General features: G+C 40.0%; 1 protein-coding gene across 5 annotated transcripts in view; it reads left to right on the top strand.

The window, feature by feature from the left end:
- The window catches only part of LOC134579136 (serine/threonine-protein kinase BRSK2), a 258,249-nt gene that overhangs the window by 121,430 nt on the left and 115,921 nt on the right, over nt 1-20,898 (top strand). For all 5 annotated transcript variants that reach the window (XM_063438311.1, XM_063438310.1, XM_063438314.1 and 2 more), the window contains exon 2: nt 17,024-17,118. In XM_063438311.1, coding sequence (XP_063294381.1) covers nt 17,024-17,118 — 95 coding nt within the window. The remainder of the gene's footprint in view (nt 1-17,023; nt 17,119-20,898) is intronic.

Raw genomic sequence — 20,898 nt, 5'->3', positions numbered from 1 at the left:
CCTGGCAGTCAGTATAGAGAGCCACCTCCATCTTAGCTCCCTGTCAGTCATTGTTATAAGCTCCGCCCTTGACACCTGGCAGTCAGTATAGATAGAGCCACCTCTATCTTAGCTCCCTGTCAATCATTGTTATAAGCTCCGCCCTTTACACCTGCCAGTCAGCATAGAGAGAGCCACCTCTATCTTAGCTCCCTGTCAATCATTGTTATAAGCTCCTCCCTTTACACCTGGCAGTCAGCATAGAGAGAGCCACATCCATCTTAGCTCCCAGTCAATCATTGTTATAAGCTCCGCCCTTTACACCTGGCAGTCAGCATAGAGAGAGCCACATCCATCTTAGCTCCCTGTCAATCATTGTTATAAGCTCCACCCTTTACACCTGGCAGTCAGTATAGAGAGAGCCACCTCCATCTTAGCTCCCTGTCAATCATTGTTATAAGCTCCGTCCTTTACACCTGGCAGTCTGTATGGAGTGAGCCACCTCTATCTTAGCTCCCTGTCAGTCATTGTTATAAGCTCCGCCCTTGACACCTGGCAGTCAGTATAGATAGAGCCACCTCTATCTTAGCTCCCTGTCAATCATTGTTATAAGCTCCGCCCTTTACACCTGCCAGTCAGCATAGAGAGAGCCACCTCTATCTTAGCTCCCTGTCAATCATTGTTATAAGCTCTGCCCTTTACACCTGGCAGTCAGTATAGAGAGAGCCACCTCCATCTTCGCTCCCTGTCAGTCATTGTTATAAACTCCGCCCTTTACACCTGGCAGTCAGTATAGAGAGAGCCACCTCCATCTTAGCTCCCTGTCAGTCATTGTTATAAGCTCCGCCCTTTACACCTGGCAGTCAGCATAGAGAGAGCCGCCTCCATCTTAGCTCCCTGTCAATCATTGTTATGAGCTCAGCCCTTTACACCTGGCAGTCAGTATAGAGAGAGCCGCCTCCATCTTAGCTCCCTGTCAATCATTGTTATAAGCTCCGCCCATTACACCTGGCAGTCAGTATAGAGAGAGGTGCCTCCATCTTAGCTCCCTGTCAATCATTGTTATAAGCTCCGCCCTTTACACCTGGCAGTCAGTATAGAGAGAGCCACCTCCATCTTAGTTCCCTGTCAATCATTGTTATAAGCTCCTCCCTTTACACCTGGCAGTCAGTATAGAGAGAGCCACCTCCATCTTAGATCCCTGTCAATCATTGTTAAAATCTCCGCCCTTTACACCTGGCAGTCAGCATAGAGCGAGCAGACAGAGAGGAGGAGACATGAAACAATGTTTTAATATTTTTTTCTCTTTATTTGCAATGTTTGCCCTGTCTGCACTGGATTGTGGTAATTTGTAAACTTTTTTATCCCCATCGCGACCTCGGACGTATCAGGTACATCCGACAAAAAACGATCTGCGGGGAATTAGAGCGCTGGAAGCAATCATGATCGCTTCCAGCCACTCTAACTGAATTGCAGCGATGCCTCGATGTCGAGGCATCGTGCAATATCCCCTCTCACTGCCGGGCAGCCGGAGAACGCCAATTGATTGCTTCCGGGTTGCTCCACGTGGTGCCTGGCAGTGTAGTGCAGAGCATCAGAAGCCATCAAGCAGGCTTCCGATGCTCTATCTGTGCTGAGTGCCCCGAGGGGTTGAGGCACTAAGTGAAGAAATAAATCAATTAAAAAAAATGAATAAATTAAAAATAATAATAATTTTATTCTCCCTCTCTCCCATGTACTTACCCGATCGCCGCCATTCCCCTGCCGGCGATCGGTCATCTGCTCTACTGGGGGGACTGTCCTACAGCCCAGATATTCCCCCCTCTGCAAAGAGCGGTCACATGGCCGCATTAGGTGTCTACAGTGCTGCCAGCAGGGGGACTGCCTGAAATGACAAGTAGTCCCCCTGCTGGTAAAAAAAAGTTAAAAAATAATAATAATAAAGTTAATAAATTAAAAAATAATAATAATTATATATATATATATATATATATATATATATATATATATATAAAACGTCATACTAAGTGACTATATTATAGCACTATATTTAACCCTATACGTTTCCAAGACACCCTAAAACCTGTATATGGGGGTTACAGTTTTACTTGGTAGACTTTGCTGAACACAAATATTAGTATTTCAAAACAGTAAAACATATCACAGCGATGATATTGTCAGTGAAAGTGAATTTTTTTTTAATTTTTCACACAATAACGGCACTTTCACTGATGATATTGTTGTGATACATTTTAATGTTTTGAAACACTATTATTTGTGTTCTGCGAAGTCTCCTGAGTGTAACAGTAACCCCAATGTACATATTTTATAGTGTTTTTGAAAGTTACAGGGTCAAATATAAGGCCGTTTTTTCATATTTAAATTTGCCAGATTGATTATGTTGCCTTTGACAGCGTATAGTAGACCAGGAATGAGAATTACCCCCATGATGGCATACTATTTGCAAAAGAAGACAACCCAAGGCATTGCAAATGGGGCATGTTCAGTCTTTTTTTAGTAGCCACTTAGTCACAAACACTGGCCAAAGTTAGCGTTCATTTTTTACACACAAACAAATATAAATGTTTGTGACTAAGTGGCTACTAAAAAAAGACTGAACACACCCCATTGAATACCCGGGGTTGTCTACTTTTCTAAAATATATGGTTTGATGGGGGTAAATTACATTGTCCGGCTTAAACAATTTCCCAAATAGGACATGGGTACATGATGACCAGCTGTGAAAGTTGGAAAACTGGAATGCACACCCTCCAAATAATAGCCCCCAGAGAACCCGACACACCTATACATGGGTGGTATCACTGTACTCAGGAGATGTTGCTGAACACATATTTGTGTTTTTTTTGGCAGTAACCCTTAAAGTTCTATATACATGTATTCTTAAATTGCTATGTGTGTCTAAAAAAATCACCAATTATTATTTTTTTTTTTAAATTTGGCATAGATTGGTGGTAAAATGAGTCAAAATACCCCAAGTTTAATACCTTAGGTTGTCTTCTTTTAAAAAAAAATATATACATGTGAAGGGTTATTCAGGGATTCCTGACAGATATCAGTGTTACAATGTAACTTGCGGTCATTTCAAATAAAAATGGTTTGGAAATAGCAAAGAGCTACTTATACTTATAGCTCTATAACTTTCCTAAAAAAGTTAAGAACATGTTAACATTTCTAAACTCAGGACAACATTTAGAAACTATTTAGCATGGGTGTTTTTTGGCGGTTGTAGATGCGTAACAGATTTTTGGGGGTCAAAGTTAGAAAAAGTGTTTTATTTTTATTTTTTTCATCATATTTTATAACTTTTTATAGTAAATTATATGATATGATGAAACTTATGGTATTGTGATGAGAGCAATCTCACCACATTGCATTGGAGAAGCCTGGTTGCCCGCCTGCTGCCTTTGGACTATGGCCCTGGGAGATTGGGCCCTTTAAAAAAACATATTCGGCCCTAACAGAGTGCATGTCACTCATTCTGGCCCTTTAAATACAGTGGGGTCATTCGGTACTTGCCCTGTGTGAGCGGTGATACCCCAGATAGCTATGCCATGGAGCCTATTCATATAATGAAAGACTATGGGAAAGACTTTAGCTCCATGGCAATTGAACTGTGTGAATAGGATCTGAGCGCTATTCGGTCGTTTTGTGCGCTCAGATCCCAGCTATCTGGGGATATGTGAAATGTCTGTGTGTTATGTGTAAAAGGTGACTTTATGTATTTTAAAGTGTTTTACTGTCTTTGTGTCCCCATGTGCACAATGGAGTCTTGTCCTGGGAGGTAATTGGATTACTTCTCCGTTGTCTCCAGGAGAGAGGGCTCTGTAAAACCGGTCTGAGACGGAAAGCCATGCTGGCAGGGGTTTTAAAAGATATTTTACTAACTTTTGAACCCCTGGTCTGATTCATGCCATTTTTTAATATGTTGTTCCCCTGAATGGATTGATTGTGGATATGTATTTTTATGTGAATGTGGTGTATGGTTTTAGAGTTATGAAAGTTGGGTAGAAAGTATGTTTTAACTGTATGTATAATTGAGTTTCCTCTCAGGATAAGGGGAGGGAATATGTGGGATGTAACTGATGTGTGATTGGTTGTTTTATACCTCCCTGTGGGCGGACCTGTATTTGTAACAACTGCAATAAAAACCAGGCTGGGTGTGCCAGCACCTCAGACCACTGCTTGACCCTCAACATGGAGCCTTGTCTCGTTCTTGGGGGGATTCACTGTATGCTGATAGGGACTGACTGCCAGGAGTGTAAGCCGCTTGGGAGCTTTTCCTGTTCGTCTGCTAGCAGCTATTCGTGAGGTTCCAGTTCGGGAGTTTGGAGTGCTACCTTATTCCCTTGTATGCAGTTCGGGAGTTTGGTGCATTCACTTTTATCCAATTCGTGAGTTTTGGTGATTTTACAGTAGCTGTGCCTGTCTCTCAGAAAGGGGCATATCGCCTAAACGGATTTTAACCCCTTGTCTGCTTAAACGGTCCATTACAATTGGTGGCAAGCGGCGGGATCGTTCCTACAGCCAGAAGGACAGCTATAGGAGACACCATTTCTGTGGATTTTACAATTTAAGGGCAACGCATGTCCCAGTACAGCGACCCTAAAAGCAACAGGATGGAACCAGCAGTGTTATACGAGGAGGAGGACCTGGATGGCCGGGATGCATTAAGGAAAGGCATCTGGTACCAGGCCCTGGATAATGTACAATACCAGCGGGGTGAGAGTCTCCCCAGTGAAGAGCAGCGGTTGCAGAAGCAAGTGGCCCTGCGGATGCCGTTCCTGGGAGAGCAGCCCCTGGAGGAATGGGTGAAGGAACTAGAGCACCGGGTATGGCAGGAGCTATGGCTGGAGGATGCCTACCAGGCACTCTGTTGGTATATATCACAGTATATACCCTGGACAGCCGAACATGACAAGCCAGAGGGAGAGGAGTTTGATGGTCCTGGCTTGTTATGGGAGTCCTTTGCAGAGCCTGGCTTTGGGAGCCCTGCGCAAACCAGACTTCAGGACATTTTCTATGAGAGGGAGGCTAGGCATGAGTGGGATGACCCCCATGAGGTAGAGCAAGACCTGGCTCACCTAGCAACCCTGGAGTGGGAACTGGAGAAGGACTACCGAGATCTCTTCCACTCCATTGGGAAGGCTCAGCAGGACAGTAAGGTGACAGACCCAGATCCAGACCCATTCAGCTGGGCAGATATTGTAGAGTGTTACTGGGAAGGACCCCAGGTGGCCGGTAGAGATGGGACCGAGGTCTCTCTACCGGACCTGCAGGGAATTGGGAGCCCAGTCTCCATTCCCCAGCGGCAGTGTGAAGTGCAGGGAGAGGAGAGCAGCGTCCTCCCTCCCCAGCGGCAGGCTGAGTTACAGGGGGCAGAGGTAGTTGTTCCTGCCCCCCCAGCAGCCGAGTGATATGCCGGGAAGGCAGTGTGAAATGCAGGGAGAGGAGAGCAGCGTCCTCCCCCACCAGCGGCAGGCTGAGTTACAGGGGGCAGAGGTAGTTGTTCCTGCCCTCCAGCAGCAGAGTGATATGCTGGGAAGGCAGTGTGAAATGCAGGGAGAGGAGAGCAGCGTCCTCCCTCCCCAGCGGCAGGCTGAGTTACAGGGGGCAGAGGTAGTTGTTCCTTCCCCCCAGCAGCAGCATGATTTTTTGGGAATTGGGAGCCCAGTCTCCATTCCCCAGCGGCCGAGTGATGTGCCGGGAATTGGGAGCCCAGTCTCCATTCCCCAGCGGCCGAGTGATGTGCTGGGAATTGGGAGCCCAGTCTCCATTCCCCAGCGGCAGAGTGTCCAGCAGGGAATAGAGAGCCCAGTCTCCTTTCCCCAGCAGCAGTACACTGTGTTGGGAGCAGAGACAGTCGGTCTCCCTCCACAGAGCATGGAAGTATGTATGGGAGAGGAGCTTGCTACCACCTCTCCCCAGCTGCGGATCCGTAATGTGCAGGGAATAGAGAGCTCAGGCTCCTTTCCCCAGCGGCAGAGTGTTCTATCAGGAGAGGAGCCTGTTACCCCCTCTCCCCAGCGACAGCTTAGAGTATCCAAAGGGGAGACAGTCAGTCTCCCCCTCTGACAGCGGAGCTGTGCAACAAAAGGGGAGACGGTCTGTCTCCAGCAGCAGAGCGGTGTAACTAAAGGGGAGACAGTCAGTCTCCAGCAACCAGGCTTCAACCAGACTACTCCCACGGTAGTACTGGCATCAGGGCAGAGTACCGCTGGTCTCTGCCCCCTCAGCAACCCACCAAGGCAGCCTACCAGTCCCCCACACAGCCGTGGTGAGGCACCTGGACCTGGACAAGTTTTCCCCTTACTCAGGTGTAATAACCAGTTATTGTGGGTGGGCTGAATTACTGTTTGTGTTTTGTGGGTGGGCTGCTGGACTAACAAGGGCACTGACCGGCAGGAGGTCAGATACCCTGTTAGTCTGTTTGGAAAAGGGGAGAGATGTGACGAGAGGAATCTCACCACATTGCATTGGAGAAGCCTGGTTGCCCGCCTGCTGCCTTTGGACTATGGCCCTGGGAGATTGGGCCCTTTAAAAACAGTATTCGGCCCTAACAGAGTGCATGTCACTCATTCTGGCCCTTTAAATACAGTGGGGTCATTCAGTACTTGCCCTGTGTGAGCGGTGATACCCCAGATAGCTATGCCATGGAGCCTATTCATATAATGAAAGACTATGGGAAAGACTTTAGCTCCATGGCAATTGAACTGTGTGAATAGGATCTGAGCGCTATTCGGTAGTTTTGTGCGCTCAGATCCCAGCTATCTGGGGATATGTGAAATATCTGTGTGTTATGTGTAAAAGGTGACTTTATGTATTTTAAAGTGTTTTACTGTCTTTGTGTCCCCATGTGCACAATGGAGTCTTGTCCTGGGAGGTAATTGGATTACTTCTCCGTTGTCTCCAGGAGAGAGGGCTCTGTAAAACCGGTCTGAGCCGGAAAGCCATGCTGGCAGGGGTTTTAAAAGATATTTTACTAACTTTTGAACCCCTGGTCTGATTCATGCCATTTTTTAATATGTTGTTCCCCTGAATGGATTGATTGTGGATATGTATTTTTATGTGAATGTGATGTATGGTTTTAGAGTTATGAAAGTTGGGTAGAAAGTATGTTTTAACTGTATGTATAATTGAGTTTCCTCTCAGGATAAGGGGAGGGAATATGTGGGATGTAACTAATGTGTGATTGGTTGTTTTATACCTCCCTGTGGGCGGACCTGTATTTGTAACAACTGCAATAAAAACCAGGCTGAGTGTGCCAGCACCTCAGACCACTGCTTGACCCTCAACATGGAGCCTTGTCTCGTTCTTGGGGGGATTCACTGTATGCTGATAGGGACTGACTGCCAGGAGTGTAAGCCGCTTGGGAGCTTTTCCTGTTCATCTGCTAGCAGCTATTCGTGAGGTTCCAGTTCGGGAGTTTGGAGTGCTACCTTATTCCCTTGTATGCAGTTCGGGAGTTTGGTGCATTCACTTATATCCAATTCGTGAGTTTTGGTGATTTTACAGTAGCTGTGCCTGTCTCTCAGAAAGGGGCATATCCCCTAAATGGATTTTAACCCCTTGTCTGCTGAAACAGTCCATTACAGGTATATTTAGAAAGACCATTTAATGGTGAGAAAAACGGTATATAATATGTGTGGGTCGAGTAAATGAGTAAATTACAGCTAAACACAAACGTCGCAGAAATGTAAAAACAAACCTGGTCCGAAACAGTAAGAAAATGTAAACAGTGGTCTGGTCACTAAGGGGTTAATTAAAAAGGAAACAGTATAAGTGATTTTCAATGTATTATTCTATGGTGTAAATTCCAGTTAGCCCCAAACTCATTTAATGGGAACTACTGGGCTCCCGTACCTAGTACTGCAGAATCCCTAATATACATTATCTGGACTTTTCCACAATTTGCCTTAAAAACCCTACATATTTCCATCTCTGTGTTTATCTCCAACAATAGCAGTATAGCTGTATTTATCTCCAACAATAGCAGTATAGCTGTATTTATCTCCAACAATAGCAGTATAGCTGTATTTATCTCCAACAATAGCAGTATAGCTGCATTTATCTCCAACAATAGCAGTATAGCTGTATTTATCTCCAACAATAGCAGTATAGCTGTATTTATCTCCAACAATAGCAGTATAGCTGCATTTATCTCCAACAATAGCAGTATAGCTGTATTTATCTCCAACAATAGCAGTATAGCTGTATTTATCTCCAACAATAGCAGTATAGCTGTATTTATCTCCAACAATAGCAGTATAGCTGTATTTATCTCCAACAATAGCAGTATAGCTGTATTTATCTCCAACAATAGCAGTATAGCTGCATTTATCTCCAACAATAGCAGTATAGCTGTATTTATCTCCAACAATAGCAGTATAGCTGTATTTATCTCCAACAATAGCAGTATAGCTGTATTTATCTCCAACAATAGCAGTATAGCTGCATTTATCTCCAACAATAGCAGTATAGCTGTATTTATCTCCAACAATAGCAGTATAGCTGTATTTATCTCCAACAATAGCAGTATAGCTGTATTTATCTCCAACAATAGCAGTATAGCTGTATTTATCTCCAACAATAGCAGTATAGCTGCATTTATCTCCAACAATAGCAGTATAGCTGTATTTATCTCCAACAATAGCAGTATAGCTGTATTTATCTCCAACAATAGCAGTATAGCTGTATTTATCTCCAACAATAGCAGTATAGCTGTATTTATCTCCAACAATAGCAGTATAGCTGTATTTATCTCCAACAATAGCAGTATAGCTGTATTTATCTCCAACAATAGCAGTATAGCTGTATTTATCTCCAACAATAGCAGTATAGCTGTATTTATCTCCAACAATAGCAGTATAGCTGTATTTATCTCCAACAATAGCAGTATAGCTGCATTTATCTCCAACAATAGCAGTATAGCTGTATTTTTGTCTCCAACAATAGCAGTATAGCTGCATTTATCTCCAACAATAGCAGTATAGCTGTATTTATCTCCAACAATAGCAGTATAGCTGTATTTTTGTCTCCAACAATAGCAGTATAGCTGTATTTATCTCCAACAATAGCAGTATAGCTGTATTTATCTCCAACAATAGCAGTATAGCTGTATTTATCTCCAACAATAGCAGTATAGCTGTATTTATCTCCAACAATAGCAGTATAGCTGTATTTATCTCCAACAATAGCAGTATAGCTGTATTTATCTCCAACAATAGCAGTATAGCTGTATTTATCTCCAACAATAGCAGTATAGCTGTATTTATCTCCAACAATAGCAGTATAGCTGTATTTATCTCCAACAATAGCAGTATAGCTGTATTTATCTCCAACAATAGCAGTATAGCTGCATTTATCTCCAACAATAGCAGTATAGCTGTATTTTTGTCTCCAACAATAGCAGTATAGCTGCATTTATCTCCAACAATAGCAGTATAGCTGTATTTATCTCCAACAATAGCAGTATAGCTGTATTTATCTCCAACAATAGCAGTATAGCTGCATTTATCTCCAACAATAGCAGTATAGCTGTATTTTTGTCTCCAACAATAGCAGTATAGCTGTATTTATCTCCAACAATAGCAGTATAGCTGTATTTATCTCCAACAATAGCAGTATAGCTGTATTTATCTCCAACAATAGCAGTATAGCTGTATTTATCTCCAACAATAGCAGTATAGCTGTATTTATCTCCAACAATAGCAGTATAGCTGTATTTATCTCCAACAATAGCAGTATAGCTGCATTTATCTCCAACAATAGCAGTATAGCTGTATTTATCTCCAACAATAGCAGTATAGCTGTATTTATCTCCAACAATAGCAGTATAGCTGTATTTTTGTCTCCAACAATAGCAGTATAGCTGTATTTATCTCCAACAATAGCAGTATAGCTGTATTTATCTCCAACAATAGCAGTATAGCTGTATTTATCTCCAACAATAGCAGTATAGCTGTATTTATCTCCAACAATAGCAGTATAGCTGTATTTATCTCCAACAATAGCAGTATAGCTGCATTTATCTCCAACAATAGCAGTATAGCTGTATTTATCTCCAACAATAGCAGTATAGCTGTATTTATCTCCAACAATAGCAGTATAGCTGTATTTATCTCCAACAATAGCAGTATAGCTGCATTTATCTCCAACAATAGCAGTATAGCTGTATTTATCTCCAACAATAGCAGTATAGCTGTATTTATCTCCAACAATAGCAGTATAGCTGTATTTATCTCCAACAATAGCAGTATAGCTGTATTTATCTCCAACAATAGCAGTATAGCTGTATTTATCTCCAACAATAGCAGTATAGCTGCATTTATCTCCAACAATAGCAGTATAGCTGTATTTATCTCCAACAATAGCAGTATAGCTGTATTTATCTCCAACAATAGCAGTATAGCTGCATTTATCTCCAACAATAGCAGTATAGCTGTATTTTTGTCTCCAACAATAGCAGTATAGCTGCATTTATCTCCAACAATAGCAGTATAGCTGTATTTATCTCCAACAATAGCAGTATAGCTGTATTTATCTCCAACAATAGCAGTATAGCTGCATTTATCTCCAACAATAGCAGTATAGCTGTATTTATCTCCAACAATAGCAGTATAGCTGTATTTATCTCCAACAATAGCAGTATAGCTGTATTTATCTCCAACAATAGCAGTATAGCTGTATTTATCTCCAACAATAGCAGTATAGCTGTATTTATCTCCAACAATAGCAGTATAGCTGCATTTATCTCCAACAATAGCAGTATAGCTGTATTTATCTCCAACAATAGCAGTATAGCTGTATTTATCTCCAACAATAGCAGTATAGCTGCATTTATCTCCAACAATAGCAGTATAGCTGTATTTATCTCCAACAATAGCAGTATAGCTGCATTTATCTCCAACAATAGCAGTATAGCTGCATTTATCTCCAACAATAGCAGTATAGCTGTATTTTGTCTCCAACAATAGCAGTATAGCTGTGTTTATCTCCAACAATAGCAGTATAGCTGTATTTATCTCCAACAATAGCAGTATAGCTGTATTTATCTCCAACAATAGCAGTATAGCTGCATTTATCTCCAACAATAGCAGTATAGCTGTATTTTTGTCTCCAACAATAGCAGTATAGCTGTATTTATCTCCAACAATAGCAGTATAGCTGTATTTATCTCCAACAATAGCAGTATAGCTGTATTTATCTCCAACAATAGCAGTATAGCTGTATTTATCTCCAACAATAGCAGTATAGCTGTATTTATCTCCAACAATAGCAGTATAGCTGTATTTATCTCCAACAATAGCAGTATAGCTGTATTTATCTCCAACAATAGCAGTATAGCTGTATTTATCTCCAACAATAGCAGTATAGCTGTATTTATCTCCAACAATAGCAGTATAGCTGTATTTATCTCCAACAATAGCAGTATAGCTGTATTTATCTCCAACAATAGCAGTATAGCTGTATTTATCTCCAACAATAGCAGTATAGCTGTATTTATCTCCAACAATAGCAGTATAGCTGTATTTATCTCCAACAATAGCAGTATAGCTGTATTTATCTCCAACAATAGCAGTATAGCTGTATTTATCTCCAACAATAGCAGTATAGCTGTATTTATCTCCAACAATAGCAGTATAGCTGTATTTATCTCCAACAATAGCAGTATAGCTGTATTTATCTCCAACAATAGCAGTATAGCTGTATTTATCTCCAACAATAGCAGTATAGCTGTATTTATCTCCAACAATAGCAGTATAGCTGTATTTATCTCCAACAATAGCAGTATAGCTGCATTTATCTCCAACAATAGCAGTATAGCTGTATTTATGTCTCCAACAATAGCAGTATAGCTGTATTTATCTCCAACAATAGCAGTATAGCTGTATTTATCTCCAACAATAGCAGTATAGCTGTATTTATCTCCAACAATAGCAGTATAGCTGTATTTATCTCCAACAATAGCAGTATAGCTGTATTTATCTCCAACAATAGCAGTATAGCTGTATTTATCTCCAACAATAGCAGTATAGCTGTATTTATCTCCAACAATAGCAGTATAGCTGTATTTATCTCCAACAATAGCAGTATAGCTGTATTTATCTCCAACAATAGCAGTATAGCTGTATTTATCTCCAACAATAGCAGTATAGCTGTATTTATCTCCAACAATAGCAGTATAGCTGTATTTATCTCCAACAATAGCAGTATAGCTGTATTTATCTCCAACAATAGCAGTATAGCTGTATTTATCTCCAACAATAGCAGTATAGCTGTATTTATCTCCAACAATAGCAGTATAGCTGCATTTATCTCCAACAATAGCAGTATAGCTGTATTTATCTCCAACAATAGCAGTATAGCTGTATTTATCTCCAACAATAGCAGTATCAGTATAGCTGCATTTATCTCCAACAATAGCAGTATAGCTGTATTTTTCTCCAACAATAGCAGTATAGCTGCATTTATCTCCAACAATAGCAGTATAGCTGTATTTATCTCCAACAATAGCAGTATAGCTGTATTTATCTCCAACAATAGCAGTATAGCTGCATTTATCTCCAACAATAGCAGTATAGCTGTATTTATCTCCAACAATAGCAGTATAGCTGTATTTATCTCCAACAATAGCAGTATAGCTGTATTTATCTCCAACAATAGCAGTATAGCTGCATTTATCTCCAACAATAGCAGTATAGCTGTATTTTGTCTCCAACAATAGCAGTATAGCTGCATTTATCTCCAACAATAGCAGTATAGCTGTATTTATCTCCAACAATAGCAGTATAGCTGTATTTATCTCCAACAATAGCAGTATAGCTGCATTTATCTCCAACAATAGCAGTATAGCTGTATTTTATCTCCAACAATAGCAGTATAGCTGTATTTATCTCCAACAATAGCAGTATTAGCTGTATTTATCTCCAACAATAGCAGTATAGCTGTATTTATCTCCAACAATAGCAGTATAGCTGTATTTATCTCCACAATAGCAGTATAGCTGTATTTATCTCCAACAATAGCAGTATAGCTGTATTTATCTCCAACAATAGCAGTATAGCTGTATTTATCTCCAACAATAGCAGTATAGCTGCATTTATCTCCAACAATAGCAGTATAGCTGTATTTATCTCCAACAATAGCAGTATAGCTGCATTTATCTCCAACAATAGCAGTATAGCTGTATTTATCTCCAACAATAGCAGTATAGCTGTATTTTATCTCCAACAATAGCAGTATAGCTGTATTTATCTCCAACAATAGCAGTATAGCTGTATTTATCTCCAACAATAGCAGTATAGCTTCCAACAATAGCAGTATAGCTGTATTTATCTCCAACAATAGCAGTATAGCTGTATTTATCTCCAACAATAGCAGTATAGCTGTATTTATCTCCAACAATAGCAGTATAGCTGTATTTATCTCCAACAATAGCAGTATAGCTGTATTTATCTCCAACAATAGCAGTATAGCTGTATTTATCTCCAACAATAGCAGTATAGCTGTATTTATCTCCAACAATAGCAGTATAGCTGTATTTATCTCCAACAATAGCAGTATAGCTGTATTTATCTCCAACAATAGCAGTATAGCTGTATTTATCTCCAACAATAGCAGTATAGCTGTATTTATCTCCAACAATAGCAGTATAGCTGTATTTATCTCCAACAATAGCAGTATAGCTGTATTTATCTCCAACAATAGCAGTATAGCTGTATTTATCTCCAACAATAGCAGTATAGCTGTATTTATCTCCAACAATAGCAGTATAGCTGCATTTATCTCCAACAATAGCAGTATAGCTGTATTTTTGTCTCCAACAATAGCAGTATAGCTGCATTTATCTCCAACAATAGCAGTATAGCTGTATTTATCTCCAACAATAGCAGTATAGCTGTATTTATCTCCAACAATAGCAGTATAGCTGCATTTATCTCCAACAATAGCAGTATAGCTGTATTTTTGTCTCCAACAATAGCAGTATAGCTGTATTTATCTCCAACAATAGCAGTATAGCTGTATTTATCTCCAACAATAGCAGTATAGCTGTATTTATCTCCAACAATAGCAGTATAGCTGTATTTATCTCCAACAATAGCAGTATAGCTGTATTTATCTCCAACAATAGCAGTATAGCTGTATTTATCTCCAACAATAGCAGTATAGCTGCATTTATCTCCAACAATAGCAGTATAGCTGTATTTATCTCCAACAATAGCAGTATAGCTGTATTTATCTCCAACAATAGCAGTATAGCTGTATTTATCTCCAACAATAGCAGTATAGCTGCATTTATCTCCAACAATAGCAGTATAGCTGTATTTATCTCCAACAATAGCAGTATAGCTGTATTTATCTCCAACAATAGCAGTATAGCTGTATTTATCTCCAACAATAGCAGTATAGCTGTATTTATCTCCAACAATAGCAGTATAGCTGTATTTATCTCCAACAATAGCAGTATAGCTGCATTTATCTCCAACAATAGCAGTATAGCTGTATTTATCTCCAACAATAGCAGTATAGCTGTATTTATCTCCAACAATAGCAGTATAGCTGCATTTATCTCCAACAATAGCAGTATAGCTGTATTTTTGTCTCCAACAATAGCAGTATAGCTGCATTTATCTCCAACAATAGCAGTATAGCTGTATTTATCTCCAACAATAGCAGTATAGCTGTATTTATCTCCAACAATAGCAGTATAGCTGCATTTATCTCCAACAATAGCAGTATAGCTGTATTTATCTCCAACAATAGCAGTATAGCTGTATTTATCTCCAACAATAGCAGTATAGCTGTATTTATCTCCAACAATAGCAGTATAGCTGTATTTATCTCCAACAATAGCAGTATAGCTGTATTTATCTCCAACAATAGCAGTATAGCTGCATTTATCTCCAACAATAGCAGTATAGCTGTATTTATCTCCAACAATAGCAGTATAGCTGTATTTATCTCCAACAATAGCAGTATAGCTGCATTTATCTCCAACAATAGCAGTATAGCTGTATTTATCTCCAACAATAGCAGTATAGCTGCATTTATCTCCAACAATAGCAGTATAGCTGCATTTATCTCCAACAATAGCAGTATAGCTGTATTTTTGTCTCCAACAATAGCAGTATAGCTGTGTTTATCTCCAACAATAGCAGTATAGCTGTATTTATCTCCAACAATAGCAGTATAGCTGCATTTATCTCCAACAATAGCAGTATAGCTGCATTTATCTCCAACAATAGCAGTATAGCTGTATTTTTGTCTCCAACAATAGCAGTATAGCTGTGTTTATCTCCAACAATAGCAGTATAGCTGTATTTATCTCCAACAATAGCAGTATAGCTGTATTTATCTCCAACAATAGCAGTATAGCTGTATTTATCTCCAACAATAGCAGTATAGCTGTATTTATCTCCAAAAATAGCAGTATAGCTGTATTTATCTCCAACAATAGCAGTATAGCTGTATTTATCTCCAACAATAGCAGTATAGCTGCATTTATCTCCAACAATAGCAGTATAGCTGTATTTTTGTCTCCAACAATAGCAGTATAGCTGTATTTATCTCCAACAATAGCAGTATAGCTGTATTTATCTCCAACAATAGCAGTATAGCTGTATTTATCTCCAACAATAGCAGTATAGCTGTATTTATCTCCAACAATAGCAGTATAGCTGTATTTATCTCCAACAATAGCAGTATAGCTGCATTTATCTCCAACAATAGCAGTATAGCTGTATTTTTGTCTCCAACAATAGCAGTATAGCTGCATTTATCTCCAACAATAGCAGTATAGCTGTATTTATCTCCAACAATAGCAGTATAGCTGTATTTATCTCCAACAATAGCAGTATAGCTGCATTTATCTCCAACAATAGCAGTATAGCTGTATTTATCTCCAACAATAGCAGTATAGCTGTATTTATCTCCAACAATAGCAGTATAGCTGTATTTATCTCCAACAATAGCAGTATAGCTGTATTTTTGTCTCCAACAGTCATTCATTTCTATATCTGATTAATTTAACATTTTCCTATCTTCGTTCAATCCGCATCAAAGGCACATTATTGAAATCATTTTCTGTTACTTGTTTTTGGTAATCTTTTTTCTTTCGTTCTTCCCTCTGTCAAAGTGTTTGCTATACTTTATTCAGTTCATATGTGTGCTATTTTTCAGTTTGTAACTGTGTGTTTAATTGAATAAACAGGCAGATACTTTTAGCACTCTTTGCTGTATCCAACAGTAGCTCTTCATACCCGTCTTTTTCATTGATTCCCTCTTTTCTTTTCTCCCCCCCCCCCCCCCCTTCCTTTTTCCATGCCCTACTTTTTAACATACTCCTTTCCCAGGAGCGTTTTGTGTCCTGCCGCCTGTGACTAACTTCAAAGAGTGTTACATGCAACGAGATGGGACCCCCTTCCTTTCAGTTTCCAACACCCCCAACAGCCCCAACCTATGCCATCCCCCGAGTCTTCATTACCAGAACTCACACCAATTAGTGCTACTATGAGTTTATTTCGTGTCTGTGTGTGTTTGTATTTGTGTGTGTGTGTAGCGTCTGTGTGTATACAGAAAGTTTAATGTATTCCTAATGCTCTATATAACTGCTCCCAATAGCTCTTTATAATTTTCATATAACTGTTTTCTGTAATTCATTGTGTAACATCTCCTATAGCTCCTCTTGTCGGATATATTTGCTATTTATAACTCATGTTACCAATATCAGAGGATAATACAAGATGGGAACCTGCTGTTTAGCCCACGCATTGGGCTTTATTCACTAAACAATAATTTGTTATTAACTAAAAACCAATGTTTTGGAAACATTGTCCCAACTCAGCCATAGTAGCAGATTGTCTATTTTAGCATTTAAAAAGAAAAAAAAAGAACTTGGTATCTCAGTGCACTACAATGTGTGTTTAGTGAATAAGCCCCTATTGTGTTTATAATATTCCTTCAGTAAAGCATTTTAAGTTTGAATCTGTCACATGCTAAACCTTTTTTCTTTGTTCTCTCACAGGCCTGGTGAAACTTGGGGTTCATTGTGTCACGTGTCAAAAGGTTGCCATTAAAATTGTCAACAGAGAAAAACTCAGCGAGTCTGTGTTAATGAAGGTAATGTACTAAAAAAAAACAAAAAACAAAAAAACAAAGATGGAGTAGGTTGTCCTGAGCACAGCAAGACCCAATGCTTCAATTTGTATAGCTTTCAAATGCTTTCAGCACGGGGCTCCTCTTTTGAAATTATTTGTCATATTTCAAGAAGGGTTAAGTTACTACTAAAGTGTGCCAGTACCAGACACTGCTGGTGAAGGAGAAGAGGTTTTATTAAAAAGGTTCTCTGTCATTCATAGTTGAACAGCTTTGATCCATGGTTCACATTTGGAAAATAAACAAGACAGTTACCACTTGTAAATACTTATAGATAGATAGAAAAGCTAATTATATTTTATGCTTGAATATTCTATTTTGTATCAGATCATTCATAAAATACGAGAGTAATGTGGAAATATATAGTGCCCTTGGTAAATATGAGCACAGAAAGCTGTGGAGAATTGTCTATATTGTTTAAAACAAACACAAACAAATCACAAACATACTCTGCTTTCATATCATACAATTGCAAACACAACACAGGTTTATTAAAAAAAACAGTTTGTTATATACATGTGTGGAACACCCTTTTTGTCAATATTTTGTGCTACCTCCCTTTACCAAGATAACAGTAACAAAGTATTCTCCTATTATGCCTGACGAGGTTGTAGAATACATGGCAAGGGATCTGAGACCATTCCTCCATACAGAAGGTTGAACCTGTTCATCCCACAGGTTTTCAACTTGATTCAATAAGTGTGGACTGGGATGGCCATGGCAGGACATAGATTTTGTGGTCAGTAATCCATTTTTGTGTTGGTTTTGATATATGTTTTGGACCATTGTCCAGCTGGAAACATGGCCTGTTTTAAGCTTTCTGGCAGTGGCAGTCGGGTATTAAGTAAATATCTGTTGATATTTAGTTGAGTTTAAGATGCCATGTATCCCAACTGTGACAAACACTGTTTTCCACGGACATTTACCATGAACTACTGGAAGAGCATGAAAGCTGGCCTCCTGCCCACTGAGTACATGTTCCAGGTTGGACACCCTGTTAGGAAGTTTCGCTGCCCAGCCGCCATTGGCAGCTTTGCCTTCAGCACTCTGCCTTTTCTGGAATTGAACCGAACGCTAGCTCCCTGGCGGCTGTTCACATGAACAAATCCATGAATGGTCCTCAGCGGTACACGGCCATGACAGCTATGGAACTATTTTCGGCATGAGAACTTCGTGGTTCCCAGTCACCTCACCGGTACTTAGCTGCAAATGTTATGGAACTGTTTTTGGCATGAGGAGACCTTGCAGTTCCTTGACAACTTGGTCTGGGGTTTTGAACCATTTTGCAACCCGCCAGGAGAGAGCTTTTTGGAAGGAAGGTGCCTGAGACTAATGGGAACAAACGCTCCTTGAGAGCCAGGTGGAGCACCCGTAATTCAGCCGCAGGAGCTCCCGAAAGTTGACCGGCAAAAGCACCAAATGCTCTGGAACTATTTTGGGCTAGGAAAACGCGTGCGGCCGGTCAGAATTTTGCCACGGTGGTGTTTCCCTTACACTGCATGGATCTGAGCATTATTTGGACAACTTGGGTGCTCTGATCAGCGCTATTTAGGGATCAGGGCTGTTAGGGGATGTATGACATGTGAGGATATGATATGTTTTTATGATGTTTTGGGGTACTTTTATGTTTTTATGTCTTGTGTTCGGCTCTCTGTTCCTGGGAGATAATTAGCATACTGGTCTTTAACTCTATTATCTCCCAGGCACAGAGATTCGTAAGAGGGGCTAGTATTGTTTGGAGACCCCCTGCTGGGGTCTGTGCATAAAAGGTAGAGTTTGACTCATTAAAATCAGTTGTACTCTCAGAACTATGTGTCCTCTAGTTACTGGGAGGGGGAGGGCTATTCACTGCTCAGCATCTTGTTCCAGCTCGTGGAGGATTCAGCGGGGAAAATCCTTGTAAGGACTATAGCTCCCAGGACTGTGTGTCGTCCAGTCCCTGGGAGGGAATAGAGATAGTTCCCCATCCTGTTCCAGGACAGAGAGACTCCAGGAGGACCCCAGTCAAGCCATGGTGAGTGGGGCAGAAGCCCTGAGGTTTTTACGGTTCAAGCTAGAAAGTGATCTTTGGCGGAGGTACCCATCCGGGGTACAGGGAGCTCTGTTACACTAACAAAATGTAGGTCTAGGTCCTCTGGGAGAAAAATTGCCCCAGAAGATTAAAGAGCCACCACCATATCAAACCATGGGCATGAGGACCTTTTCCATATGGTTACCTATCTGTGTGCGCCAAACACACCTCTGGTGTTTATTGCCAAAAAGCTCTATTTTGGTTTTATCTGACCATAAAACCCAATCCCATTTGAAGTTCCACTAGTGTCTGGCAAACTTGAATTAATTTTTAGATGAGAGTGCAGACTTTTTTCTTGATAGCCTTGTAATTTTAGAAAATTGCTGACCCCAAGATAAAACTAACTGCAATTCTTCATCTGTGCTCCTTGAATATTTTTTGTCCACTCAAACCATCCCCTTCACAGTGCATTGAGACAATATAAGCACATGTCCTCTTCCAGGTTGATTCATAACATTTCCACTCGTTCTATCTCTCTTGTCTGGAAATTCGTAATTATTGCAGGGTAAGGGTAAAATAGATTTTGCTATTTTCTTATAAGCGCTTCTAATTTTGTGATCCTCAACAACCTTTTGCCGTACATTATTATTATTATTCCTTGGTTTTATTATTGGATTTTGGCCTATGTGTTACCTCATATTTATACCCCTGTGAAACAGGAAGTCATGGTTGAACAATATCCTGTTCCTAGCCACCCAAGTGTACTAAAAAAATGTAAATTATCATGGGAATATACTTCAAATCTAATTTTCTCATTTGATTTCATAGTGGTGCCAATAATTGTGCAATATATATATATATACACACCCTGTTCCAAATTATTATGCAAATTATATTTTTCTCATTTACCTAAATAATTGATGTAAATAACAGTCAGCATAATTCTCATGTTATCAACTATTAAGAGTACAATTCAAATTGTATTGAACAAACCTCCTAATGATAACAGTATTTTTTTTAAACATAAAAAACGTACAATGCACTGTTCCAAATTATTACGCACAGTAAGTTTCAAAACACTTTATAGGCTGTAAAGAACTGAAAATTGTCATTGGTTGTGTTTGCAGCATATTTGCTGAAATCAAAAGCTATTTTAATCAAACTTATAACAACATTTTAACTTTTTAAACATTTTAACAGGTCACGTTACATTTTAACATTGGACCCCTTATTTGATAGCAGCTTGCATCCATTGAACATGTCAGTTTTTGGACAGTTCCTGCTTTAATTTGTTTGCAAGCTGTCAGAATAGCCTTCCAGAGCTGCTGTTTGGATGTAAACTGCCTCCCACCCTCATAGATCTTTTGCTTGAGGATGCTCCAAAGGTTCTCAATAGGATTGAGGTCAGGGGAGGATGGAGGCCACACCATGACTTTCTCTGCTTTTATCCCCATAGCAGCCATTGATGCAGAGGTATTCTTTGCAGCCTGAGATGGTGCATTGTCATGCATGATGATGATTTTATTACGGAAACCATAGTTCTTCCTTTTGTACCAGGGAAGAAAGTGGTCAGTCAGAAACCCCACATACTTTGCAGGTTCGGGGACCCTAAAGGTGCCAACCAGCTCTCTTCCCATGACCCTACCACCGCCTTGCTGACGTCGCAGCCTTGTTGGAACAGGGTGGCCGTCCACCAACCATCCACTACTCCATCCCTCTGGACCATCCAGGGT

The sequence above is a fragment of the Pelobates fuscus genome, chromosome 12 (assembly GCF_036172605.1).
Source record: "Pelobates fuscus isolate aPelFus1 chromosome 12, aPelFus1.pri, whole genome shotgun sequence".
Lineage (NCBI taxonomy): Eukaryota > Metazoa > Chordata > Amphibia > Anura > Pelobatidae > Pelobates > Pelobates fuscus.
This window is presented reverse-complemented; position numbering and strand designations above follow the sequence as displayed.